At 56.4% G+C, this 27303-nt stretch overlaps 1 protein-coding gene across 3 annotated transcripts in view; it reads left to right on the plus strand.

Moving 5' to 3' along the window:
- Positions 1 to 27303, plus strand: part of NDRG1 (N-myc downstream regulated 1) — a 55689-nt gene that overhangs the window by 20158 nt on the left and 8228 nt on the right. For all 3 annotated transcript variants that reach the window (XM_086695329.1, XM_086695330.1, XM_086695328.1), the window contains 11 exons: positions 8459 to 8564; positions 10370 to 10490; positions 13169 to 13231; positions 14017 to 14077; positions 15878 to 15964; positions 18126 to 18182; positions 21210 to 21313; positions 22887 to 22943; positions 23748 to 23799; positions 24921 to 24968; positions 26754 to 26789. In XM_086695329.1, coding sequence (XP_086551455.1) covers positions 8459 to 8564; positions 10370 to 10490; positions 13169 to 13231; positions 14017 to 14077; positions 15878 to 15964; positions 18126 to 18182; positions 21210 to 21313; positions 22887 to 22943; positions 23748 to 23799; positions 24921 to 24968; positions 26754 to 26789 — 792 coding nt within the window. The remainder of the gene's footprint in view (positions 1 to 8458; positions 8565 to 10369; positions 10491 to 13168; positions 13232 to 14016; positions 14078 to 15877; positions 15965 to 18125; positions 18183 to 21209; positions 21314 to 22886; positions 22944 to 23747; positions 23800 to 24920; positions 24969 to 26753; positions 26790 to 27303) is intronic.

The following is a 27303-nucleotide window of genomic DNA, read 5'->3' on the forward strand; positions in this document are numbered from 1 at the left end:
TAACCCTCAATTTTGGCCCATGTGACTCTGAGATCTGTGATAATCATGGGGGGGCGTAATAGCTGACTTCCGGGCATTAACTGTACCCCAGAAACAGTGCTGGCCTCTTCTGCGTTGTCTCCTTAATCCTTACATCAGCCCTTAGGAGAGGCGTTAGCACCACCTTATTTTATAGTGGAGGAGACGAGGCTCAGAGAAGGTTTAGGGCATCTGGCCCGGGGCACTGAGAGCTGAGATAGATGATGAAGCCAAAGCCACTCCCCCGGGGCCAGGAGTCAAGGTCCGTATAACCAGTAGGGGGAGGGGGGGCGCAATCTGCCGCCCACTGACCCTCACTCCTCCCCTGAGACAGGAAACTGTCTATGGCCCCAAATCGCCTCTCTTGTTGGCTTTGCTGTTTCTAATTCCTTCCACCTGGATCTTTAGTTATTCAGATAGTTTGATTTGATTTGGTTTCCATGGGAATCTGTGTCTTTGTGCTCCCCAGGGGTCCCTGGGCAGGGAGCTGATGTCACCCACAGGGCCTCCGGGTGCAGGGCATCGGGGGCTGGGGCACAGGAGGTGGTAGGCAGGGTCTGCTGGGGTCTGGCTCCCCCTCTGGAGCCCAGTCTGATCCTGACTGAAGGTGGGCAGAACTCAGGCTTGGAAATCCTCAACCCACCGTTTCCCATCTCTGCCCTCCCCCGGCCCCACCTCCCAGCAAGGCCACTGGAGCTTAGAGCGAACCCTTAGTGACAGATGGCAAAGCGTTCATCTGGGTCACCGAGAAATGAGGCTTGCCTCTTCTTCTGCCCTCCTCTGCGGGTTTCCTGGGGGTGCCCTCCCCGGGGGGTGAGGGGTGGGAGAGGAGTGCCTCTCCCACCGAGCACCCCCATGGTGGGGCTTGGCTCTCCCCGGGTCTGTCCAGCCCAGGCTGTCGGGCTCACCGAGGGCAGATGCCCATCTCCTGGTGTCACAGGCCTGGTGCACTGGACAGAAGCGGGTTCTGATCAGCTCTGTCTTTGCTAGTCGTGTGTCCTTGGCCAGTGGCCCGACCTCCCAGGGGCTTCCTCTTCCGACCTGTAATTTGGGGGAGTATCACCACCCCTGAGAGGGTGTTGTGAACATGAAATAAACACAGCATGGGACTCAGCACGCAAGCCTCCCTCTTCTGCTGGATGGATGGATGCTGGGCGCTCCTCCCTCTCTTTTTTCTGATCCGACAAAGACCCTTCCTCCTAATTCTTTCTTCCTTGGAGAATTGGTCTTCCCCGTGGGTTCCGGCTTCCCTCTGTATTCCCAGGCTGATGCCTGTCTTCCCACAGCGGCCGGTTTCCTGACTCTGTAGCTTTGCTATGATGTGATGACAGCATTAAGGGAACCTGAGAAACGGGGTGTGGGGGGGCAGCCACGAGTTCCACTGGACGTCTTTGAGGTCTTGTCTTCTAGGGGCACCCGGCGTGCCTTCGGCAGCCCTGGGCTCGGCTGGGAATTAGGACCCGGCGGCCCAAGGGCTTGTCCTGAATCTTGACTCCGCCGTGTGTGTGTGGGCTGGGATGCCCAGAATCTGGCTTTTTCCATTTGTGAAATAGCTGTCATGGCGTTTGCCCAGTAAACAGATGACTGTCCCTAGATGGAAATAGGTAATATATGTTTCTTCCACATGGGTGGCCCTCCCTGGCACCCTTCATGCCTTATCTGGTTCTTATTTAATGGGAAGGATAAGACAACAAGGATAAGGCATAGCCAGGCCTACCCCTTCCCCACTGTGGGCCCTGGAGATGAGCCAGGAAGACGGGGGTGGGGGAGAGGGTATAATTTACAGAAAGGACGGTGATGGGGCGAGCCCTTGGCATTTTCTCTTGAGCCTCACTTGTCACGATTAGCCTTTCCTGCCCCAACAAGGCTTGAGTTCATGCTGCATTTGACTAGCCAAAGAGTGCCCTCCGCCCTTGGCCACGCCTTGACCAAGATGTGCTATACTGAGGGGAGGGGCAGCCCAGCGCCCCAGATGACTTAGCGTCTGTCTCAGGGTGTCATCCCTTAGAGTCCAGAGCATTCAGCCTCTCCCCAGGGCCTGCTGGGAAGGAGGGGATTGGGGAGGGAGGTGGCGGCAGCTGGTCTCAGCTCCCCTAGATCACTCAACCCGTTGACTTAAGCCATTGGGACCCCTCGTGGCTTCACGCTGATTATCTCTGCGATGCTGATTATCTCTGCGATGCGCATCTATAACAAGCAGCATGGAGAGAGTTTGCAAAACACTTCCCAGTGTGTCTAGCTCAGTTTTCGTCTTGGGAGCAGCTCCCTGAGCAGATAGACTTATTACTGCCCTCAGTTGACAGCCAAAGGGATTCCCAGACGAGTCTGGTCACTTGGCCAAGGGCACGTGCTGAATGTATCACTAGAATTAACATCCCTCCACAGATACTGCCCTAAACAAGGAGATGTGGCTTGTTGCCCCTCATCTGGAAGACCTGTGAATGTCACCTGGTCCCAGTCTCCTTCAGCCTCCTGCTCTGTCTTCCTGGGCATATGGTTTTTGTCCTCATGCTCCTAAGATGGCTGCTGCACCTCCAACCATCGCATTCATATTGCAGGGAGGAAGCAGGTGGAAGGGTGAAAGGAAAAAAATCAAAAGGCCACGTTTGACTCTCAAAAAAACAACACAAAACAAAACCACTCTCCTCAAAACTCCAGCAAGTTCTGCTGACATGAGTCAGAAATGAGTCTCCGGACCACCCTTGGCTACAAGGGAGATGGGGGAGGAGAGAATTTTATCAGACGCATTGCTGGGAATTCTGTCGCAAAGGAGGGAATAACAGATGTTTAAGAGGCCAGCCAACACACTCAGCCGTGGCTTATAAAGCTCCAAAGCCAGGACTCAGCCGGAAAGACGGACACTCTTGGAGGAACACTTCGTGGTAGGTGCTGTTTTCACCAGCTGCCATCTTGCAAGCAGTGTAGATGGTAGGGATAGGGTGGAGCTGGCCGGCAGGTGGGAAGTGGCTATGAAATGGCTCTTTGCGCGGGGGGTAGATGCTCCAAATAAACGAACGGTGCGGCACAGAAGGGCCTGCCCAGCCCCGCGATGTTTGCGCTGAGGCCCTTCCAAGTCAGATACCCAGCAGGCCTGCTGCATTATGGGGGCAGACACACGTCGCGGGAGGGGCAGGAGGAACCAGTGTTACTCCTTGATTCCACGTGCCAGTGTGTCCCCCGCGCATGGCTGTGGACGGCTGGTCCCTGGAGATGCCGGGGAGACAGAAAGCCATCTGCGGTCACATCAGCGTGGAGGGGGAGCGGGGCTGGCTTAGAGAATCACAGTGCGCCTTCTGCATTAAAGGCTTCCTTTCTTCATGTAGCACCGGGCACACGGGGTAAAACAGAAGTCAAAGAGCACAGGCTTTGGACCGTCTCGGGTTCGAATCCCGCCATGCGGTTCCAGCTGTGTGACCTTGGACAGATAACTTACCCTCTCTCGGCCCGTCTCCTCCTCTGTAAAATGCGGGCAGGTGTCACCCAGTGGAGGTGCTGTGTGCCTTCAGGGACGGAACACTTAGGCAGCGCTCAAGGCAGGGCCTGGGTACAGCGGGAGGGCCGACTTGGTGACTCCTGGCCACCCTATGCCGTCTCTTCTGCGCCGTGAGAGAGCGGCTTTTCCAGAGGAGGTGAGAGGAAAACTCTTGCGCCCTGGCTTTTCTCTGTTGCACGCTTCCGGCTGGATCTTGTCTGTGAGCAGGGACTTCTGAGATCTGGCTCTGAAGCGTGCAAGGGCTGAGGTTGGAGACCTGGCTGAAGGAGGAACCGCGTGTATTTCCAGCCCCCGTCTTAGCCAGAGAGAGGACCCTTGACGAGCCCCAAGACGGGCGCCTTCCCGTATCCAGCGGGAGGCCAAGGACTATCACGGTGCCTTCTCTTTGGGAGAACGTGGGGGATTGTGAGGTAGGTCCCTCCCTACAGGACGCTAGATAGTGATTCATCGCCATGGAGACAGAATGTTCCTTTGGGTCTAAAGAGGACAAAGGCACGTGTTAGTGAGTGTTTGAATTCCTCCATCTACTCTCAGGCTCAGTCTTGGCTTTGGCCAATGGAGAGAGACCACCAGGGCTGGCTCAGAACTGTGTGTGTGTGTGTGTGTGTGTGTGTGTGCAAGCACATGTGTGTGGTTGTGTGTGCACAGGTGTGGGGGCTTGTGCATATGTACGTGCACGTGTTTTGTGCATGCATGTGCGCGCATGTGTACATTATATGCGTGTGCGTGCAAGCGTGCATCTGTGACTTAAGGAATGGGCACAGGAAAGATCGCACTTGGCCTTTCCTCTTCCTCCTGCCTGTGTGGGCTGGCGGATACAGAAGGGGAGGCCTGATGGGCCCAGCACCGGCACGAGGGCCCGGAAGACTCAGGTTCTGATCATGGTTCTGCTGCTGCAAGCTGTGTGACCTTGGGGAAGTCTCCTCAATTTCTTCATCTGTGAAATGGGATAGATAGGCATAGCTGGGGGCGTGGAGGCTGGGCCCCCTGCCTGCCTCTTGGCGGGCACTTGGCAGATGTTGCCCCTCAACGTGGGCTCACCCAGACCCAGGGGACGGTGCCGCGCCTACGCATCTGCACCGCGTCCCTTCCGCTTTCGGAGACCGGATGGGTCGTGCTTCCAAATAAGGCTGGCCATGGCTGAAGCTTCTCCTGCCCGGACCGAGGTTTGGGCTAGGGGTGAGGCGGCGGGGCCACGGCCACGACACTCCCATGGTTCCTCTTGGGGGCAAAGCGTAGGGCTCAGTGGGGCTCATGTAGTCCCGGGAGGTTTTACACCAATCCTGGGAGACGTCACTGCAATCCCGGAGCTTACGAGAGGCTGCTTGCCGAGACTCTCACGGCCAGTTAAGGGGCAGAGTGGAGCCTGGACCCAGAAGAGTCAGGACTTTCTAGAGAAGTTATGTTACTGCGGTCATTTGGTCTTGGGTGTTTCACCAGCGGCCTGGTGCACCTGCTCTGCGCTCCGACCGTGTGCCAGGCCTCGGGACAGAACAGTAAGCGGGGCAGGGGCAGCGCCTCCTTTCTTGGACAGATTCAGTTCTGGTTCCATGGCCGTGTAATTTTAAGGCCTCCACAGAGATAGTCAACTCATCCCCACCCCTGGGTGCTGCCAGGGACATCCCTGATGCAGCCGGCAAGGGTTCCATATCTGCCACCAAGATGGCATCCAGGCACCGCATTAACGACGTCTGCCACCACGTACGAAGGGTGTGCTTTCCTCCCGGCACTGTGTCTCAGACCACAGGGTGACCTCCTCTCCTGAGAAGCTGGGGTGAGGGGACCCACTCCTGTCGTACAGATGGCGACCCAGGGCCCAGAGGGGTCGAGGGAGCGCAGGGCTGGGCTGTGAACCCCGATGACCCCAGGCTGGCGGGCGCTGCCCGGCCTGGCCTATTTTTAGAGGGCGCCATGTGGGTCAGCTGGGGAGACAATGGAGAATGTGGCCCTCTCAATGGGCCATTGTTCCCAATCGGCTTCAACGCCAGGGCTGGGCCCAGCAGATGATCCGTGGCCCCCACTGGGGCCCAGGCTGTTGCTCCCTCGTCTGTGGATTTTTCCACTGTTTTCCCAGTGTTTATATAGGCGCAAGCCAAGGGTCGGGCACTGAGGGGAAGAGGGAGGGAGCCAGGATGGTGGGCTCCGTGGTCGGGAGACTCCCTCTGTGGCAGGTGATGAGGCAGGAGGCTCAGGAGGATCCTTGTGGTGGGGCTGGGCCTGGGCGCTGACAGGGAGGGGGGGTCCCCTCCGCGCTGTGCCCTGGGTGGGCCTGTGGGCCTCACCTGGTGACCGCTCACGCACCCCGGGACGTTCCATGGTTCTCCCGTCTCACAGACGTGACGGCAGCCTGGGCGCTCCCCCTTGGTTGGTTATCCGGCACCCCACTTGCTTGCTTCAGGGGTCTTCGGGGTGGGGGCTGGAAGCCCCCACATCCCCGTGCTTGGGATGGGGGAGGGGGCGGCTTCTTGCTAAAAGCATGGGTACCGTGCTCCCCGTTCTGGAGGTGGAGGCTGAGAACTGGGGCGTATTTTCTTATTTTTGAGCCAGGTTTCCCAGATCGACAGCCCAGCCGTTGACCTCAAAGGATGCTGGGGGTGGGGGCTACCCTGCTCCCCTTCCCACCCTGCCCCTCCCCCCTCAGTGGGTTCTACACCCTCTTTCTTGCTGTTCCCAGAGCACCATGTCCGCACGTAGCAAGCTCTTGCCACGTGTTACTGCAGGCCTGGGGCCCACCCCGCTACCCCAACACTAGCTTGTGAGCTCTTACCGACTCCTCTCGGCACACGCATACAGTAGGTGCATAATAAATGTCTTTGGGTAAAGTCACCCTGGCTTAAGTGGAGAAGGAGCAGGGGTGGGATTTGGTCCCCAGCCTGGTAGACTGCGTGCGTGTGACTACATCACTCTGCCTCAGAGGTGACCCTTCACAGGCCTGAGATCAAGGGGCTGCAGGCACAGTCCCTCCTGCCGTGTCCTGTGGGCCTCCCGGCATCCCCCAGGGTTGGCAGGTCCCAGGCCCATTTCCATTGTGCAGGCAGCTGGGGGAAGGGGCTGCTTGCCCAGATCCACAGGGGTCCTAACTTGGGGGGGTCTGGCCTGTTTCTTCTTCTCGCCCGTGAGGGCGGGACACAGACCTCTCCCCTGCACTTGGTCAGTGACCGATATGATTCACATCTAGGCTGGCTTCTGGGAGCAGGTTAGACGGCGTCTGGAGTGTTCCCTCTTTGGGAAATGAATGTCAAGTGCTAACCTAACGTGGCCTCCTAAGGAGGGAACATGGTTTGAGTCCTCGCGCCTCTCAGACTGTGAGGGAGTAAGAAGCATGTGGGGAACACTGGCCTACCGGGTGGGTGGGTCCTGACCGTGACTCTGGGCAGCCGACTTGGCTTCCCTGAGCCAGGGTGGCAGCATCTGCCAGCTCGGGGATGTGCCACCCTCGCAGGGCCCTTGTAGGGATGCAGGGCGTAGAGGGAAATGGCTCAGCGCCTCCCCTAGAACGTGGGAGCTCTCAGGGTCCTGTCCCCAGCATGCTGGTGGCCTTCCCCGTGCCCGCACCAGGTAGGAGGAGAGCCAGGAGTTGGGGGGGGGGGGGTGGGGGGTGAGGACGCAGGCAGAGAGCGCTTGGAAGGGGAGGTCACGGCTCTCAGACATGAAGAGGGACGGGTCCTTGGAGCCCCTGGGGGACCTTGAGGAAGGTGGGAGCCCAAGACGGGGGTGGGCTGAAGGTGAATCGAAGCAGTGGGTTGAGAAAATTCATGGCCGCCACCCTTTGGAGAAGTTTAGTTAAAAACTGGCAGGTGAATTTATGGGCTTGGAATCAAGGCAAGGCGATTTTTTTTTTTTTTTTTTTTTTAATTAGGATAGAGGAAAAGTAAACATGTCTTTAGATCTTTAAAAAAAAAAAAAAAATTCACAGTATAGTCCTGAGAAACGTGGGGCTGACTGGCTGAGGGAGCCAGCTTGAGGACACAAGCTGGAGCACCGGCCTTGACCAAGGGAAGAGGGACCCCGGCCCTCCAAGAAGGGAGGACAGGACAGAGATGGCTATGGCATCATTGAGGATTCTTGTCGTCAACTCAAAATGCCTTAAGGGGGCTTGGAAGTTGTTGGCCTGTGGTCCGAAAATCCTAGATGGTGGATGCCGTCAGCAGGACCTCCTTTGTGTCTTTTCCATCTCTGGGCTGGCTGTGTGTTCAGACAGGCCCTTGCCTCATGGGAACAACATGGCTGCTGCAGATCCCCCCGCCTCCCAACACTGCTGGGTCAAGCCTAATCCACTTCCCCAATAGCTGCGGTTGGCTCTGGTTGTCCTGACTCAGCTCTTCTGCCCTTCTGTGAACCGGTCCTGTAGCTGGGAGGGGGAATGCATGAATTAGCCTTGGCCCGTGAAACATGGGCAAGCGTTGTCAACAGACCCACTAGGATGCACGGTGAGACTGGAGTGGATTCCCAAAGGAAATTGGGGGCTGTTCTTGGAAGTAGGGATTGAATTTGGGGCAGCCCCAGGCCATCAAATGCTAGTCACCGTTGTAATGACCCCGTGGGACGGGTGAGACTTGGGAGCAGGTAACCTAGGAAGCTCGTGCTTTGATGACCTCAGTTTCCCAGATGGAGAAACCAAGGTCCTGGGTAGAGAGGGCCGCTGGGGCTGGGGCTGGGGCTGGTGCCTTCCCCAAGTTCTGTGCAGTTAATGGCACAGTCTGAGCCAGGACTCTCTTCTTCCTCCTGACTGAGTTCTCCTTCCCTCCCTGGTTCTTGGAGTGGTTTCTCTGGTGAGAGAAATCTGCTGCCCAAAGGCCAGGGCCCTCCTCACCAAATGAGAAACGTACTCGGAACTTCCTCAAAACACAGTTGGAAATACGCGGGGCGCCTACAGTCGGTAGTCACAGCCACACTGATGCTCCAAGTGCCACATCACAGGCCCCTCTGTCTGCTGTCTTTCCTCAGGAGCAGGACATCGAGACTGTGCATGGCTCCATTCACGTCACGCTGTGCGGGACCCCCAAGGGAAACCGGCCCGTCATCCTCACGTACCACGACATTGGCATGAACCGTAAGTTTCCGGGAGTCTCTGTTTCTGACGAGCCAGTTCCCGCTGGGGGTGGACGAATAGGACAGCTAGGAAGGGCTGGTGGCAGGGAGTCTAGATGTTTCTCTTTTGCTGGCACTTCCCGGAGCTGTTGGTGGAAGGGATCTTGCCACAGAATGGAAGAGTCTGGAATGCACCCCATGGGACACAGAGTTGTCGGTGCGCCTGGGTGTGCTGGGAACCCGGGCTCTCCCCTGCCCGCGGGTGACGGTGACATCTTTTGAGCAACGTGTACTGTGGTTTTTAGTATTTTCACCGAGTTGTGCAACCATCACCGTACCCCATTTAAGAACATTTTTATCACTCTGAAAAATCTGTACCCTTGATCTATCGTGCCCCAATCTCCCTTACTCCCCAGCCCCCGGTAGGCCCTAGTCCGCTTTCTGCTTCTAAGGATATGTGTACTCTGGACATTTTCTGTATATGGAATCTTGCAGAATGTGATCTTTTGTGACCGGCTTCTTTCCAAGTTCATCCATGTCGTGGCATGTGTTAGCACTTCCTTCTTTGTGGCTGGATGATATTCCATTGAGTAGATACACTATATTTTGTTTACCCATTCTTCAGCTGATGAACACTTGGCTGGTTTTTCCTTTTTGGCTGTTCCAGATAGTGCTCCCATGAATGTGTACAGTGCATTCTTGAGATTCCCAGGAAGTGTCAGCCTATGTGGGTCCCCCATTTTTCACGGACGCTAAAGGCACAAGATCTACTGCCTGTTAAAATCACACAGAATAGAAGTGAATATTTCTGCCGGTGATTCGGAAGGCGTTTACAGCCCTCAGGGCCAGGCATCTCTGTAAACCTGAGTGTTGGAAGCTGTGCAAGTGTGGTGGTGTTACGCCCCCGTTAGAGATGTTCACGGTCATCAGTAAGCCAACTGGGGAAACAAAAGACCCTAAGACCTCTGTGGCTATACGCGATATACATCTATTCCTAACTCATGTAATAACTCTGGGCGTTCTGTGGGGCATCTTTCGCATGGGGATTCCGGGACCCAGGCTCCTACCAGCTGTGGCACCGCCATCCCCTGGGGTCTTAGCGGCTTCTGCATCTGGCAGGTGACGGCAGAGGGAGAAACCTACAGACCGGGCAGCAGGTGTTAACAAGAAACAGCAAGCACTGTGTGCTATTGGCCAGAACCTGGTCACATGGCTGCCTCTTGTTACAAGGGAGGCTGGGAAATGTAGTCCTGCTGCGTGGCCCAGAAAGAAAATGGGGATGGTTTGGTGACCAGGTGGCCATCTTTGCCTCAGGCCCTCAGCAGTCGGGAGACTCCTCCAAGGCCATGTAAGGAGTGAGGCTGTCCGTGCTTTATCTCGTAAGCTCCTCCTTGTTTGAGAATTGTGTGCCCTGGCCATTATTTCCAGCGTGAGGCTTTAGGAGACCCAGACAGAAAGAGAATAGCGGTGCGGCAGCCCGGTCCCACACTGGGGACATCACAGCCACAACTGATAGGGGAGAAGCAGGACCCGGGATGGGAGTCTCCTCCCAGCACCAGCTGGAGGCTTAAGCTTCAGCCGCCAGCACATACAGCAAAGTTTATTGACCATTTCCACCTCCGTGCCCACTTGCCTTTCATCACCAGAGGGACGGGGCGGGGGGTAGGGGGGGCGGGGGAGAAGGAGGTGAGCTTCTTTCCTGTGTGTTCATCCCCCCCCCCCCGATGAATGGGGGTGAAACCGGCAAAACGCCTCACGTGCTGCTGAACACCCTAATGTAGTCTCTCCTTCCTTCTTCCTCGTCTCTGTCCCCTGCCTGTTCTGCAGACAAAACGTGTTACAACCCCCTTTTCAACTCCGAGGACATGCAGGAGATCACACAGCACTTTGCTGTGTGCCACGTGGATGCCCCTGGCCAGCAGGACGGCGCTGCGTCCTTCCCCGTGGGGTAAGACCTGGAGCCTGGCGCCCCAGGAGGCGGAGAGGATGGCCGCGCAGGTGGATGGGGGGCGGGCGTTAGACTGGGTTTTCCATTTGTTTTATTGCAGAAAAAAAAAAAAAAAAAAAAGAAAAGAAAGGAAAAGAAGAGAAAAGAAAAAAATATATATATATAAAACCTAAAACGTACCATTTTAACCATTTTTGCGTGTGCAGTTCAGTTGCATTAAGCGCATCGGGCATTCGCACTGATGGGCAGTCATCCCCACCGTCCCTCTCCAGGCCTTGTCACCATCCCAAACCGAAACTCCGTCCCTCTGAAACACTAACCCCTCATTCCCCGCCACCACCCGCCCCTCCGCTTTCACTCACCCAGGTAGCTAGTTTGTTAATAGGTGGGCATGAATGACCTGGGCAGGACTGAGTGGGAGAGGACCTTGACGAGCAAAAATAGTTAGGAGAGAGTTCTAGAAAGTTTGGAAGAAAAAGAGAGGGGATGATAGGAGATTATATTGATGAAGTCCTTCCTGTGGTCCGGGCTTGATTTTTATACGCACATGTCACTTGCACTCAATCCTTACGGCTACGTGGCTGGTGTTAATAACTCCAGTTCCTGGGTGAAGAAACCGAAGGGTGGAAGGGCTAAACATTGCTCAAGGTCACACAGCTAGTTTCACTGGGGGAGTCGCAGAGTCTGCTGACTCCAAGGATCGCGTTCTCGTTAGAACGTCAGGTTCACTTGTCCGAGGTGTTTACACCGCCTGCGGTCCCCAGCGTGCAGCCAGCGGACAAGCTGACGGGTGCACAGGACAGTTAGTGTCACCGGTGGGAGTCAGACGTCTCGGGGGCACCTCTGTGCAACGCTGTCATTAAGCCAGGATGGGAGCGGGTTCTTGGGTTTCAAGTCTCCCAGAAGGGACCTTCCTGGCATTCGCAAATAGATTTCCTTATTGGTGTTCAGAATTATCCTTCATAATCAGCCTTTATCAGAGTAGGCATACACGGGGCCAGGACCCAAAATTAAAAGCTTTCTAATACAGTGGGATACCGTTACCTGTTAAGTAACAGATGGAACCAGAGATCTGTCAGGAGATCCATTTTTATTCGGAGCCGTGGTGTGAAAGACTTGAGGTAACCTGGTGGCTCTTAGCTCTCCACGGGGAGATTTAAAAACTATTCTAAGATTGGGGCCTCACCCCCTGGAATTTTCATGAAGCTGACCTGGAGGCCAAGCTGCAGTGTATTTATTTGTCCCTCCCCCCCCCCCCCCCCCCGCCCCCCACTAGCAGATGGTTTCAGTGTGTGGCTGGTGGGAACTCGGCCTGAACGGGCCCTGGCTTCTTCCCGCCACCTGGAGTCGGGGGTCTCCTAACACAGGGTGCCGTGTGCACCTGCTCTGACGGCAGCCGAGGCCTTGGTGAAAGGGATGATTCTTCGAGTTCTTCCGGGGAAGACAAGAAAGGGAATGAGAATGTGCAAGAACTCTGGCTGAGGTTGTGGGCCCTTGGTGAGGCAGAGGTCTCCGGCCTCCTTTCTGGAGATTCCAGGGAGGTGAGCGCACGGTGGCTTGGGAAGAAGCAGAGGGAACAGCAGGTGCGAAGGCCAGGAAGAGAGCGGGCCCAGAGATGCCTCCAGAGACACCGGGGGACAGGGTCGTTCTTGGACGAGAGGAAGGAACCAGCCTGGGAAGTGGCTCCTTATAGTCCCGGTGTCTGACAACTGGTATCCCCACTGGAGAGGTGGGCACAGTGGGAACAAGAAACCCCTCGTGGGCCCTGCTGAGGACTTGGAGAACAGCAGGAGACTTGTTCCCTGCGTTCCGCGATGGGAAACCGCCGCCTTAATGCGCGGGCTCGGGACAGCCTGCAGACTCCGTGGTCTCCAGCGTGGGTCTGTCCTCACCACTCCTGCCTTTTCCATCCCTGCGGTCGTGATCCAGTTTTGACAGAGGGGAGCCTTCCGCTGCTGCCCAGCCCTCTGTTAACAGGAGCTGTGGGCCCAGAAGATGTGTGAATTGAATTGAAGCATCCCAGTGCCTTAAAATCTCCCTGGCTTATCCATTTCCCAAAGCCCCCCGGGCCCAGCTCATCAGCGTGGCCCAGTTCTCTGCAGTCTCTCCAAGCTCCTTGCGGAGCATCTCTGGGGGACACGGGCGAGAGGGGAAGGACTTCCCCGTGGCCCGGAATGTCCTACGGGCGAGCTGCCGGGAGGCCTCCTTTTGGGAGGTGAGCACAGGAGTCTTGAAACCCCAGAGCCCACGTGGGATGCCGTGCCAAGTGCCCGCCCGGCCGGGAAGCCAAGTCACTTAACCCCAGCTTCAGTGATGTTTCTGATCTGTGCGCTGGGGCAAATCATGGCAAACTCACAGAGCCGTTATTGTGAAGGATTAAATGGGCTTCTAATGCTCCTCAAATGCTTGGTGCGGAGCAAGGAAGCAATCGATCAAGGGTCAGTTTACAAAACGGGGAGGATTGGGATGGGGTGTGGCCTTGCACGGGGCAGGGGGTGTGCAGGCAGGTGCACGTCGCTCACTGCTGGGAAGGAGGGCTGCGGGGGGCCGGGCAGGGGGCCTGGGTGCTGGGGCCAGGGTGTGTGTGGGCCCTGCCCTTCCGGCGTGTCCCTGTTTGAGTGATTCATTTCCCCTGGGGTCTGGCTCTCGCTAATGGCCTCTGTATGGCTTCTCCCAAGGTACATGTACCCCTCCATGGACCAGCTGGCCGAAATGCTTCCTGGAGTCCTCCACCAGTTTGGGTAAGAGTGACAGATCGGCTCCCCCACCAGTCCGCCTTCTCGCTTGTGTCTCTCCCTTGGCCTTGACCTGGCCTGGCCACTGAAATGGCAGATTTAAAGGTCAGGAGAGGAATTAGACCTCACACTTGGTGAAACTGTTTTCAGACAGTCTCTCTAGTCTGTCTCTGTCCGGCTGGGCTTTTCCCCTGGAGCCAACGCATCACCTGCAGACAGCCACTCTGCCCGTCCTCTCCGCGCCCCTTCCTCTTTCGCCGTTTTCTCCTACCGACGGAATGTTCTGGAATAGGGTTGCCCCAGCCCTCGGTTTCTCCCTCCAGGCTCTGTTTCTCCAGAGCTCTTTCCCTCTTAGTCGGGCCTTCTGTGTGAAGATCATACCTCCGAGTTCTCGCCCGATCTAATTCCATTCCGAGCTTTAGGACGTAGAATAGAGCTCCAGAGCGGGAAGAAAGCAGTGCCATAACGAACGGGCCCTCCCGTGAATGTCAGACGGTCTCTCAGCGCTCGGGCCGCAGTCGGGGGAGAAGCGAGCAGGAGGGCCGAGTCTCTCCGAGGTCATGGTCTTCGTCAGGCCGTAGCACTTGCTGTGTTTCGGGTCCTCCAGTCACATCACGGCAGCGTGTCCCCACTCTGTCCGGCCCTCCAGCCATGCTCGTGATGCCCCCCGGGACAGATGCTGGGGGCGGCGGGGTTCCTCGGGGACCAGGAGCGGGGCAGGTGTTAAGAGGGTCGTTAGGGCTCCCCTCGCTCATTCCTTCTGCGACGTGAGTTTTCACTTCTGCTTCCAGGCTGAAAAGCATTATCGGCATGGGGACCGGAGCAGGCGCCTACATCCTCACGCGATTCGCGGTGAGTTCTTGGGCATCTTTAAAAACAAATGGCATTTTATTTTATTTTGTTTATTTATTTTTTCAACGTTTATTTATTTTTTTTGAGACAGAGAGAGACAGAGCATGAACGGGGGAGGGGCAGAGAGAGAGGGAGACACAGAATCGCAAACAGGCTCCAGGCTCTGAGCCGGCAGCCCAGAGCCCGACGCGGGGCTCGAACTCTCAGACTGCGAGATCGTGACCTGGCTGAAGTCGGACGCTTAGCCGACTGCGCCACCCAGGCGCCCCAAAAAATGGCATTTTAAACAAAATTAAGTCAGGATGGAGGAAGACAATTGGAAAAGCGTCACAAAGCCCAGAACGAGGAAAGAAATGACCCGTGATTTCATTTCCGAAGGGGAGATTCACAGTTCACAGTGTGGTTTGTGGTCCAGAGTCGTGTGTGTGTGTGTGTGTGTGTGTGTGTGTGTGTGTACCCAGCACGTACTTGAAGCTTTCCTTTTTCTTTTTCTTTTTTTTTTTAATTTTTTTAATGTTTATTTATTTTTTGAGAGAGAGAGAGAGAGAGAGGCAGAGCATGAGCAGTGGAAGGGCAGAGGGAGAGGGAGACCCAGAATCCGAAACAGGCTCAAGGCTCCAAGCTGTCAGCACAGAGCCCGACGCGGGGCTCGAACTCACAGATGACGAGATCATGACCCGAGCCGAAGTTGGACGCTCAACCAACTGAGCCACTGAGGCGCCCCACTGAGAAGCTTCTGTGATCCTTCTAGGAATCACACTTTGGAAATACTTATCTAAGTCAAATCCTGTAACAGACACAATACCCACTTTTTTTTTTTTTTTTTTTAATCTTTTTAATGTTTTTATTTATTTTGGAGAGAGGGAGACAGAATCCGAAGCTGGCTCCAGGCTCCGAGCTGTCAGCACAGAGCCCAACGCGGGGCTCGAACTCACGGACTGTGAGATCATGACCCGAGCCGAAGTCGGACGCCCAACCGACTGAGCCACCCAGGCGCCCCTAAAGCTTTTCTTGAATGCTCCTCAAACGCACTCTTTCATCACTGGTTTCGCTCACCTAGCAGTGGCTTGTGGGCAGGTCCCCACGTCACCGCGTGGTCTCCTATGCTACCTCGGTGATACCCCCATGGCTTTTGGGTCCTGGCTGGTTCTGTATTAGAATCAGAGACACATGGCATTCACGGGACCGTGGGCCCAAGCCAGGTGCTGCTGAATGTCACGTACCCTTGCCAAACGCTCGTTTGGAAACGCAGCCACGCTCATTTATGCGACCGTGGGTTTTCCGACCGCCCATGATTTGCTGGGCTTTGTCAGCGGTTAGAGACGCTGGTGTGGATAGAACGTGGCCTGACCGTCTAGGCTCTGAGCAGACCAAGGAAGGTCTGTATTCTACGTTAGATGGATGTATCTCCCAGGAGTGGTCACTAAAGAGCGGCTACCTGCCCTGCCTCACTTGGAGGCTGGAGGTCTGATACACCCCCCTGATGGCTGAGGAAGAGGAAGTGCGGGCAGAGGCGCCTTGCCCGGGGCAGGTTTGCCAAACACGCACTCTTGTACTTCCTACTTCCTCCCCCCCAGGCTTTCAGGGGCTCGGTCCTGTGTCTGCTGAGCTGGGGCCTCGGTTTTGCAAGGTGGGGGAGGGGGGGTGTGGGATTTGAAGTCTCTTGAGAGCAGCAGCCGGCTCTGGTGGCCCCCACCAGGGCCCTTTCCTGGTATTTTCTCAACCTTTGGTGTGACCTTTAGAAGTTCGCGGTGGCTGAGATTTCTGGGCTGCCGCTCACCTTGTGTCTTGAATTAACAGTTGAACAACCCGGAGATGGTGGAGGGCCTCGTCCTCATCAACGTGAACCCTTGTGCCGAAGGCTGGATGGACTGGGCCGCGTCCAAGGTGAGGCTGGGGGCCAGGGCCAGGCAGGTGGAACAGTGTGCCCTCCGAGACCTCTCCTGGCCTGTGCGCCCCGCCCCTCCCCTTTGCTTTGCTTGGAACAACAAACGTGACCTGGGCTGTTTGCCCTTCCGAAGATGTTGGTAGGATTCTGCGGTCTAGACCAGACACGCCACGGGGACGTGAGCGCTCGAGCCAGCTTAGATCAGCGTAGCTTAGGTTAAGAGGTATTTGCTGAGGACCTAACGCGTACTGGACTTTGCTCAAGACACGGGAAACAAAAAGATGAACAAGGCAAAGGCCTCTGATCTCGGGAACCCACCTACTGTCGATGGAAAAGGGGGTGCATTTGGTACCAACCCTGCCACTTAGTTTGATGACCGCGAGAATCAGCTACTGTGCGCGGAGTCCTTGCCAGGGGCTGTTTGTACTCTCTGTCGCTGTACGTGCGTGACCTCGTTGAATCCACACGGCGACTCCAGGAGGTGGGATTGTCGTAAATGACGTGTTATAGAAGAGGAAACTGAGGCTCAGAGTGGTTACGGTTCGTGGTGCCCAGGGGCCCGCAAAGCTAGGCAGCGGGAGAACTGGGGCTGAGTGCGGATCCCTCGTACTCTGTGGTCCTTGGGCCTCACCTCGTGCCTCCCGGTCTCATCCAGCAGGTGTTTGAACGGCACCCTGACCCCAGCACTGCAGGTCTGGGAATACAGAGGGGCCGGACACAGGCCTGCCTGGGGGAGAAGGGACCCACGCTGTCTCGGGAAGTTCTGCTCTGGCCGGTGTCCTAGGGCTCCTTGTTTATCTTTCAAAAACGATTGTTGTGTTTTCTTCGTAAAGGCGCCAGCATTTGCCAAGGAGAGGGGGGAAATTGTTCCAATTGAAACAGGACAAAACCTCTCAGGCCGGGGTGATCCTGGCTTCTCATTTTGGAAGTGTGTTTTTGCCAAGTTCTGGGTGGCTGTCGCGGACAGAGCTTTGAAGGGGTTGTGCCCCTCCCCCCTACCTCCCACCCCTGTCTTGGCCGCTCTCCCTGGAACGTTCTGCCGGAACGCAGGAGCCCGTCCCTCCCGTCTGCGTGATATGCGGGAGTGGAGCACACCCCCTGTTTTATATTTTATTTTCCAGGAAAGGAAGTGATGTTCCAGTCAGCCAGTTTGGCTCCTGTTGTAACTGTTCTGAGCCAGACGTGGAGGGCCGGGGACATTGACCGTTGGCTAAAGCGCGGCCTGAGGAATGTCTGTGTGGCTCTAGTATCTGTACCGTATCCTTCCTTTCCAACCCCAAGAGGAAAAAAAGACCTGTATCCAGAGTCCACTATGGGTCAGGCGCTGGCGTCAGATCCTGTGACATGTGTACGGGCCTCATGCTGTCCTCACCTTGGCCTTGTGACTTTGAAGCCCCCGGCCACCTCGGCTTGTAGGTGAGAGGCCTGAGGTTCAGAGGCTCTGCAACCTGTCCAGGACCACACAGCTGGGATCCAACAAGACCTCCGATCTAGAGAACCCCCAGGTCTAGAACTTCTCTGTCCTGCCAGTCCCTGCCTGCCTGACACGGAAGTTGGTCCGCGTACATTTATGGAGCTCCTGCTGTATGCCTCAGCATTTATGAAGCCCCTGCTGTATGCCGATCACTTATGGAGCTCCTGCTGTGTACCTAGCGTTTTGTTGGGGAGAGGTAGAGAGGGGAGAGTTGGCAGTGTGTTTAGTAACCTCAGGATATCCAAAGAAAGGATACTGGCTTGAGGGGGAAAATGTAGAGGATGATACAGGAAGGCTAGTTCAAGGTGAGCAGGTCCCCTGGGGTCTAGACTGGCAGAGTTCAGTGTGTGTTTTGAAGAAATGGATAGGGGCCCCTCGTGGTGAGGACTTAGTGTGCTATGGCCCAAGCTAGGAGAAGGTTGGCTCTCTGTTCAGCACGTGTCTGCCCTGCATGGGCCCCTGAGAATAAGCGATTGACAGAGACCCAGGCCCTGCCTTCCGGAGCCCCCAGGTCCAGTCCACAACTGGGACTGGAACCAAATTCCCACAAGGGGGCCGTCCTCAGCCCTGAGTGCCGGGGAGCCCAGGACTTCCAGTCTGCCCCCGCGGGCAGGGAGGCTTTGCTGACCTAGTCTCGCTACCGCAAATGCCTGCTTTCTAGTGACACCTGTCTTTGCCCTCCCCAGATCTCCGGATGGACCCAAGCCCTCCCAGACATGGTGGTATCCCACCTCTTCGGGAAGGTGAGTAACGTGGACCAGCATTCTGTCATCCACGCTGAGCGAGTGCGTGCTGCCCGTGCGTAGGGCACAGAGACGAGCAAGACACAAGCCCCCTGGGGATGCCTACCACGTACATAGCTGACGGGATCGGTTTACAGTCAGGTTTATCGCTCACCTTTTTTTTTTTTTCAAGTTTATTTTTATTTCGTTTTGAGAGACAGAGCGAGTGGGTGAACAGGGAGAGGGGGAGAGAGAGAATCCCAAGCGGTCTCGTGCGGTCCGCGCAGAGCCCGATGCGGGGCTCGAACTCACGAACCATGACAGCATGACCTGAGTTGAGATCAAGAGTCGGGCGCTTAACCGACTGAGCCACCCAGGCGCCCCCGTATCGCTCGCTCTCTTTTTAACGTAAGGCTGTTTTAACTAGCCTGATTGAACTATAGTAAACTGCACGTATTGGGAATACAGAATTGAGTAGATGTTGCTGCGTGTCTACACCCGGACAACCACATTGCAACTGGGGTAGCGGACATCCCCATCACCAGAGTCCCCTTGTGCCTCTTGCTAATCCTTCTTTCCCTGCTCGCCAGGCAGCCTCTGCTCTGCTTTCCGTCACTAGAGAGGAGTTCGCATTCCCCAGGTTTTCATATAGAAGTGGCATGATGAAGTATGGAGTCTTGCTTGAAAAGAACAACAAACAAAACCCAAAAAACAGCTGTGGCTTCTCTCGCCGCACGGTTATTTTGACCTTCGTCTCTGTCGTTGGGTTTGTCGGTAATTCCCTCCTTTTTAGCGCTGGCTGCCGTTCTGTGTGTGGGTGTCCTGCGATTTGCCCTTCCGTCCGCCTGTCGATGGGCATTCGGGTTATTGCCAGTCTGGGGCTATTACAGATACGACCTGTAACAGACACACCCATGGAGTTTGCTGTGTGCCCCGCTCGGTCCTAAGGACTTTTCAAGTATTAACCCATGGAGTCCACTCAAGAGCTCCGTGAGCCATGTGAAAAGTACTAATTTGATTCCCACTTTATGGATGAGGAAACTGAGACCGGAGAGGTTGACTGACTCGTGTGAGGTTGCACAGCCAGGGAGAGGTGGGGCTGGGATCAGAGGCTATGTGTCTTGCTCCTGTATCCAGAGCAGGGCACTGACCGTCTGTGCTTCTACTCATGGGCTGTTCTGTGGTCGCCCCGGGCAGGCCCCTGTCCCTGCCTGGCCAGCCGGCATGGCCCCCGACTCTGGCCGGCAGCCCCAGGAGAGGATGTGCAGGGGTCCTGACGCAGGCCCAGACACCGAGAAGCCCCTTGGTTGCCCAGCTCGAGGGTGGCTTGCTCTGTTTACCGTGTGGCCCACTCAGCACTGTCTGTTCCCGAGCGGGAGAGTGACCTTCTGAGATGTGACCGGCTGCTCTCCTCTGGGGCTGGCCAGGTGCATCCACTGGGCTCCTTTTCCACATTATTTCCTGGGCCTGCTGTAACAGCCCCCCCCAAACCGGGAGGCTTGCAACAACAGGAACTTAACTGTGTCGCAGTTCCGGAAGCCAGCACTCTGAAAGGGGGTGTCGCCGGGCCACACTCCCTCCAGTGGCCCTGGAGGGAGAGTCCTTCCTTGCTTCCTCCAGCTTCTGGTAGCTTCAGAATCCCTCCAGGCTCTGCCTCCGTCTTCGATGACCTCTCCGCGTCTGTCTCCAGTCTCCCTCTGCCTTTGTCTTAGAAGGACCCTTGTCATTAGATTTAGGACCCACTGGGATAATCTAGAATGACCTCACCTCAGGACCTTTCACTTAATGATATCTACAGAGACCTTTTTCCCGAAGAAGGTAGCCTTCACACTTCCCCGGGGTCTCGACGGGGACGTAGCCTTCGTGGCCCCCCCTGCAGCCCTCGGTGGCCTTCTTCCCTCTTCCGTGCTGCATTTGGTTTGTGATACATTTTCTTCACCCTGAGTGTATAATCTGAACCTGATAGGAATATGGAAACAAACAGAGCCAGCCTGTGAGTTTCCTTGCGGGAGAGGGCATCAGGTACAGAGGGAGAGTCTGGCCTGATTCTACCCCACGCGATGTGAGGCATCTGTCGATGCCCCCAACTTGCCGCGGTTGTGTTTTGACCTGAAACCCCAGCACAGCTAATTCTTCAGACTGTACAGTTCCCGATTTTCTTTTGCGTAGGCTCTTGGCCTCTTTGCTGCTTCAGTGATCAGGGGCTGTTTAGACAGTAGCTCGGGCTTGACGTGGGGGCCCCCTCCGCTCCCTCCCTGTCCTGCTCTGGTCGCCACTGATCACATCAGGCCGCTTTGTGAAACCTTCAGCATCCGCTGTCGTACAAATGAGAAACAGAGCAAGCTCGTAACTTGTTTGTTTGTCCCAAATCACATTCGGAAGGGAACCAGAGAGAGGGGAGGCTGCAGCTTCTGCAAGACTCCGGTTGGCCCCCCTCGGGAATTGAGATGGCCCTTCTTTCCAGCAACTTCCCGGGACTTGCGGGAGTTGGTTTTGTTTTTCCGGCGTGAAAAACCTCTCAACTCCCCCTTAAAACCATTAATTGCTAACGGTTGCATCACGTTTATTATTTACAAAGGGCTTTTGTGTGCACAACCTCTGTGAAATCCCATAACCTGCAGAGGTAGGTAATACACACACACACACACACACACACACACACACATTTATTTTTGAGGGGGCTAAGGCTCAGAGAGGTGAAGACATTTACTCCCGTCCCTCACCCCCCACCAGAAAAAAAGAAAAAAACAACCAAAACACTGATGGATCCAAGCTCCAAATCCAAGAGGACTGACTTCAAATAAAAAGTCCCAAAGTCATGAGCCCAGAAGGGCCTGCTTTGCCCTGGCGGGTTTGTACTCCTTCCTGCTCTCAGCTGATATGCAAAGTCAGACTTCCGCTTTGGGGAAGGTGTCCTCAGGCTCCAAGGCGGTCGAGCGGATTAGACGGTATTGTCTCTGTACCTGTATAAACCTGAAGAACGGAGATAGCAGTGGCTGGCCCGGGACCAGTCCTAATGCAGGGCACCTCCCCCCTCTCTCAACGCAGGAGGAAATGCAGAATAACGTGGAAGTCGTCCACACCTACCGCCAGCACATCGTGAAAGACATGAACCCCGGCAACCTGCACCTGTTCATCAATGCCTACAACAGGTGCGGTCACGCGGTGGCCATTTGTCAAGGTCCTTTTGTTGGCCTGGAACGGGGCAGGGGTAAGGCAGAGGGGGTTATAAAGTTAGGAGGAGCTGCAGCCCCTGAATTCAAGCGAGTAGATTACCCGGACAGGGGTGCGCCTGGGAGTCAGGTACATCCGCGGGTTTTGAGTGCTCTGCAAGGCGCTGAGCCACCGCTCCAGACAACCGGGGCGCGAGCACGAAGAGGGGAGACGCAATCACGCCCTCAAAGGGTTTTGAGTTATTGCCGGTGTCCCGGCTGGCCGTGGGAAGGGCCAGGTGTGGGAGAGCTAAGAGAGTGAGCGAGCGAGCGAGCAGAGCCCTGGGGGAGGAAGGGGAGGGAGGAGTCCAGGAAGGCTGCTGGGAGGTGTCCAAGAAAGAGCACGTTCCTCCAGCCTTGGGCAAGGGGCTAGGCCTCTTCACGATAAGTAGCTGCTGGCTTGGACCTCGGCCAGGGGAGGGGACAGCTCGGGAACACCGGTGGCAGCTGGGGGGACAGTCTGCAGACTCCAGCGTGGTCACTCAGTCTGCTGGACCGGCTCTACCAGCCCCCTTCCCAAGCAGGGGGCGGGAAGGAGCCACAGGGGCCGCCAATAACTTCACGAAGGGCATTAGTGTCTGTAACAAAGTTCAGCGTCCGTCTCTTCTTCCCACCCGCCCAGCCTCTCAGTGCGGGAGGGGGAGATGTAGTATCCCCCGTGGGTAACTAGGGACGTGGGACTCAGCAGCGCATTTCTTCAGCAGACGCTTCCTGAGGACGGGCGCGGTCAGGCTGTGGGCTGGGCAGTGGACACACAGAGACCAGAACACCCTCCCCGAAGCCCCACCCACTGCCTTGCCCTCACGATGCCCGTAGGAATCAAGGGGCTTCTCTTAAAAATGCTGGGACACCGTGACCATCGTCCTTTCCTGCTGAGGAAACACGGGCACAGAGAGATTCAGCATCCTGCCCGAGGTCACACAGCTAGGACGTAGAGGGACGTGATTTGAATCTGTCCGGGGCTCCAGGCCATGAGCTGGAAAGGCCGTCGGTGGGAGCTGCCAGGAGACGACAGAGAGAGAGAGAGAGAGAGAGAGGGGCTCGGTGTAGGTCCGCAGGGACAGAGTCCAGTGGGAAACGGTGGCAGGGTTTGAGATGAGGGGGGGTGAAAGGATCACATCTAAGATCTAAAGAGATTGGGTTGCTGTGTGAGAGGACTCCGAGTTGGGGCTAGAGAGACTCAGGGCTCCAAGTAGGGGGACGGGAGGTATGGACCCTCTGTGGTGGAGAACATGGTCTGTATTCCTATATGTATATGTATTAAAAAAAAAAAGCCACACTGGGGACAAGGAAGTGTCTCCACGGGAAATACATGAGTCCCGCTGTCCCTGAAACCATTGATATGGACCCCAAGAGGCCGTGATGTCCCGAGAGCCGTGCGGGTTGGGACACGGGTCGTTTGCCAGAATGGCCAACGACGGGACCCCCTGGGATGGGCGAGATGGGAGGGGCCGCCTCCGGGGCGGGGGCGTCTGCCCGTGTTGCCGAGTGACTGTGCGTTCCTTGCCCGCAGCCGGCGAGACCTGGAGATTGAGCGGCCCATGCCCGGAGCCCACACAGTCACCCTGCAGTGAGTAGATTTTCTCCTGTTCGTCATCTGCGTAGCCTCACTCGGCCACCGGCAGGGCTCTTTCTGAGTTTGGTTAGCAGTGCCACCCGGTGCTGGGACATCGGCGGCGGCGAGCCCGGGGGTGCCTTCTTCTAGGAGTCAGGCGTGACCCAGCTTCACTTGCCTTCTCCTTGTGCAGGCGTTGAGCTCCTGGGGTGTCCCTGAGACGAGGGTCGGAGCCTTGGATGTCAGGGAAAGAGTCCGCTTCGGATAGGACTTACTGAGCACCTACTTTGTGTCGAATACGGTGTTAGGCTTTGCTTTCACACACCCTGGAGACGAGTCAGACGCAGGACACCCCCCCCAAAGGCTGGCAGGAAAATACGGTCGTGCATACAGCTGACTGCATTCCCCCAGTAATGTCTGCCTTTTTACAGTTTCCTAAGTGAACTGTATTATCTGATACCTGAACTTGCCACATGCCATCTCCTTTGTCAGGTACGTTCCCTCGGTCTCTGATCTTGACTCACGGCAAAGTCCTACTCCTCCCTCTTTGAGGAGAGGATGCTTGAGGCTAAAAACACCAGGGCACGGAAATTCTCTGGCTGAAATTCATACTAGGGTGTAAAGGACTGCCAACCCAGTTTATCCGAAAAGCAAAGCAGAGGATGAAAGGAGAAAGAAATAAAAAGAGCAGAGGCTACTACGGGGGAAACCAGAATAATTTTTTTTTTTGGAACCCTGGTCCCAGCCTGGCGGGCCTGGGAGCGTGTGAATCTTTCAGTGAATTTCGTGTTCCCTCCCCCCTTCTCTCCCTGCCCCCAGGTGTCCTGCTTTGTTGGTGGTTGGGGACAGTTCTCCTGCTGTGGACGCCGTGGTATGTAGAAATCGTTCACTTGTTTCTGTACTTTGTTCAACAGTCCAAATCTGCTTGGCCTTTGGACAGAGGGCCCAGACCCCGGCTCCTTGGCCCGGTGACTGCCAGCCCTGTTTGCTTGGTAGCGGGGCCCTCCGACTTTTCTCCCAGGCCCCATCACCTGCCCGTCTGCCTCCCACTCGTTTGTTTCCACGGACGTGTTTGCCACTTGGCTTCCTGGCCAAGACACTCGGCTCTGGTCTGGGAACCCGTTTGCAGACCTGGTTGGCGCCTGATTGTCTGGCGGGGCAGAGAGACACTGGGGAGTGGGGCTTAGACAACGCCTTCTGGGTCATTCCACCCCTGATTCCCACCTATGATGTTGTGGAGGCAAAGCAAAGACTGCCTTTCCAACATGCCCCTAGCGGGGGGACAGAGGGACTTAGGGGCTACTGAGCAGAGTCCTAAAGTGGTGATGTGCCTCGTGCAGTGGGCTGCAGAGTGAGATTTGCAAAGGCTCATTTGGCAAAGAGCTGAGACGTCTTAATGGACTGTGGGCGTCCTGTGATCTAACCCACTGGGCGTAATCATAGGATGCATCAGTAGAGATACACTTCTCACATCAGAGGAGGGGATAGCTCTCCGGTAGGCACTTCGAACATCACAGGTTACGTGTGGGCATTTTGCCCAATTTTGGATGCACTGCTAAGATGGTCACTGACAACGCGAAGAGGGGAAGCAGCTTATAGTGGATCCCAGTCTGCATGGTGGTCAGGACTGGAGATGTTGAACTTGTAGCATCTGCGGCCGCGACTGGTGAAACAGGGCCATTGAAGTAGCAGCTCTTTCCAGAGCCTCCTCTGGGTTTTAGCGAGTCTTCATAACAACCCTTTGAAAAAGACATTCCCCCCGTTTTATTGACGACGAAACTGAGGCTCAAAGAAATTGCCCGAGGTCGCTGCACCACAAGGTTGGAATTTACGGCCGCCTTGCTTAATCTCGAAGCTCACGTTCTTCCTTGCATGCTAGTGGGAACGCTGGGGTCGTTGATGCCGGTGGCAGGGAAGTGAGGAGGGGGGAAAGACTAGGACTGGGGCTCCAGATAGAAAATTAGCACATTTCTTCCCCTTTTCCCCGTCCAGGTGGAGTGCAACTCGAAATTGGATCCAACAAAGACGACTCTCCTCAAGGTACCGACACAGTGGGGGGGGGGGGGGGGGGGTTGGCGCGAGTTCTTTCTTAGGAACCCCTGGTCGGCCGCAAGATTGAGTCGTGCCTAACTGAGGCAGAGCTGGTGGTCAGAAAGCGTAGAAATGATGATTTCACGTGCATGCGTTCACAGACGTCTCTCTGCTGGGCGCTGGCTGGACACTGAGGCTGTGAAGACGAAAGGGACCCTCTCTGGGACCCCGAGAGTCCGTGGCTCTGATGAGGGATGGCCCAGAATTGTGCGGGCAGGGGCTGTGCCAAGGGTGGGGCTGGGGCATTTCCTCCGAGAGGGGCTGGCGCCTGTGGGAGAGGAGAAAACGCCTCCCCACCCCCCCCCACCCCCCCAGGGACCGTGGAAGAACATCTCCAGCAAGTTCCCTAGGCCTTGAGGCCGGGTGGGGGGTGTGAGCCCTCCCTGACCTGACCGCACAATCCAGCCCGGGAGGCGTCTGATGCTTACTGAGGAGGGGGGCCTGGTCCCCGTAACTGGCTCTTTACACACATTTTCTTCCAAGATTCCCTCACCAGGAAATTGCAAGACGGGAAGATGGCAGGCTTCGGGCCTGAGGGGGCCGCTGATGGGCTAAGGCGGGAGCCCCTTTGTCTGAGTTACCCCAACACACCTGTTTGCCTGGACTCCGACAGCATCCGGGCTGCTGTCCCAGGACAGAGATGGACAGGCCACAGTCACTGCTGACAGGGAGAGGGGGAAGGAACAGTCTAGAAGGGTGGGTTGGTCTCCTGGTGTCCATAACAAGTACCACCAGCTGGGTGGCTGAAAGTCACAGGAGACTGTTGTCTCCCCATCCGGAGACTGTAAGTCCAAAGTTAGGGTGTCCCTGGCTTGCGGCCACCTCAGTCCCATCTCTGCCTCCGTGCCACCCAGCCTTCTCCTCTGGGTGTCTCTGTGTCCCAATATCCCGCTGGTTTTAAGGACCACGGTCGTTGGATTTAGGGTCCACCCTAATCTTAACTCATTCCGTCTGCAGAGGGCAGGTGACCTAAGAAAAAGTGGCCGATGTGATGGTGGATGGGGATCCAACCCGTTTCAGCCCGACTCCAGACAGACTGTCCCCGCTGCACTCCTCTGCCCGGCTGCCTGGGCCCTGGAGTTAAATTCTGGCGTCCCGTCCCTGCATTCCCTTACCCAGGGTGCCTCAGTTAGGTCCCTCAGCTAGGCCTCAGGGTCTAGCCTTAAGACTCAGGGCCTTGGGATGGCCTGGCCTCGGCCGCTGTCACACACGCCTGCCAGACCTCCGTCTCTCCAAGCCACCTTCACCCCATCCCACCCTGCCGCCCGGGGTCTCCCGAGCCCTGGGCCCGGTTAATAGTCACACGTGCCCGTGGCAGCCTTGACTGAGAGGTGGCAGCTTTAGCTTTGGTGAGTCAGTAGGAACTTTGGAAGCCGCGGCATTTACCAGGGTGACCGGTGAAGAGACCATTAGGCCTCTTAGATGGAGCCATTTCTTTCTGAGGGAGTAAAGAGAATGTGCAAACAGGGCCTCATGCAGTGAAGGCTTTCGGGTCAGACGGACCCTGGCCAGAGCCTCGCCGGGGCTTTGAGCTCTCTCCCGGTGTCGGCCATCAGGAAGGCACAGGTCAGTGCCGAGATGGACTGTAACCAGAGCGGCCCGGCTCGGTGGGGATGGGTGTTTCCCCGCCTGTAATGTGCCCAGAGTGGGGGCAGGGCAACAGCAGGAGGGCGCCCACTTGGGGGTACCCCTCTTCTGGGGCGTCTGGCACTAACCAGCTTCCCTCTCTCCTAGATGGCGGATTGCGGTGGCCTCCCGCAGATCTCCCAGGTGAGCCCCACCTGCCACCCCTCCCCAGGCGGAGGGCAGGTGCCTCTGTGGCCTGTTACTACCCCCTCGTCCCCCGCCTCCTGCTTGTCCCCCACCCCACCGTCACATGCGCTCACACTGTGGACGCGTTACTGTCTATACACGGTGCTTGCACATCAGGGCTTGCGTGCAAGGAAACTAGGAACCCCCGGGGGTTAGATCACACCGGGGTTCACAGGCGTGGAGGGGTTCGGTTGCACAGACCGTGGACCAGAATCTAGATGAGCCTGACCTCAAAGGCCACGGGCTTCTGCTGGAGTTCAAGGCCCGGGCAGAGGGGGCAGGCAGGAGGTGAAAACAGAGTGTGTGTTCATGTATGTGTGTGGGTGTGAACACGTGCGTGTGTGCGTGTGCAGACGTATAAACATATCAATCAGCACAGGGCGTTTGCCGCACCGGCACTGGACCCTCCAGTTCCCCACCCGTAAATAATCCCACCGGCCTAACAGTGGATGGACTTTTTAATCTATGTCCT

Source organism: Puma concolor, chromosome F2 (genome assembly GCF_028749965.1).
Source record: "Puma concolor isolate L17-30 chromosome F2, mPumCon1.1.hap2, whole genome shotgun sequence".
Lineage (NCBI taxonomy): Eukaryota > Metazoa > Chordata > Mammalia > Carnivora > Felidae > Puma > Puma concolor.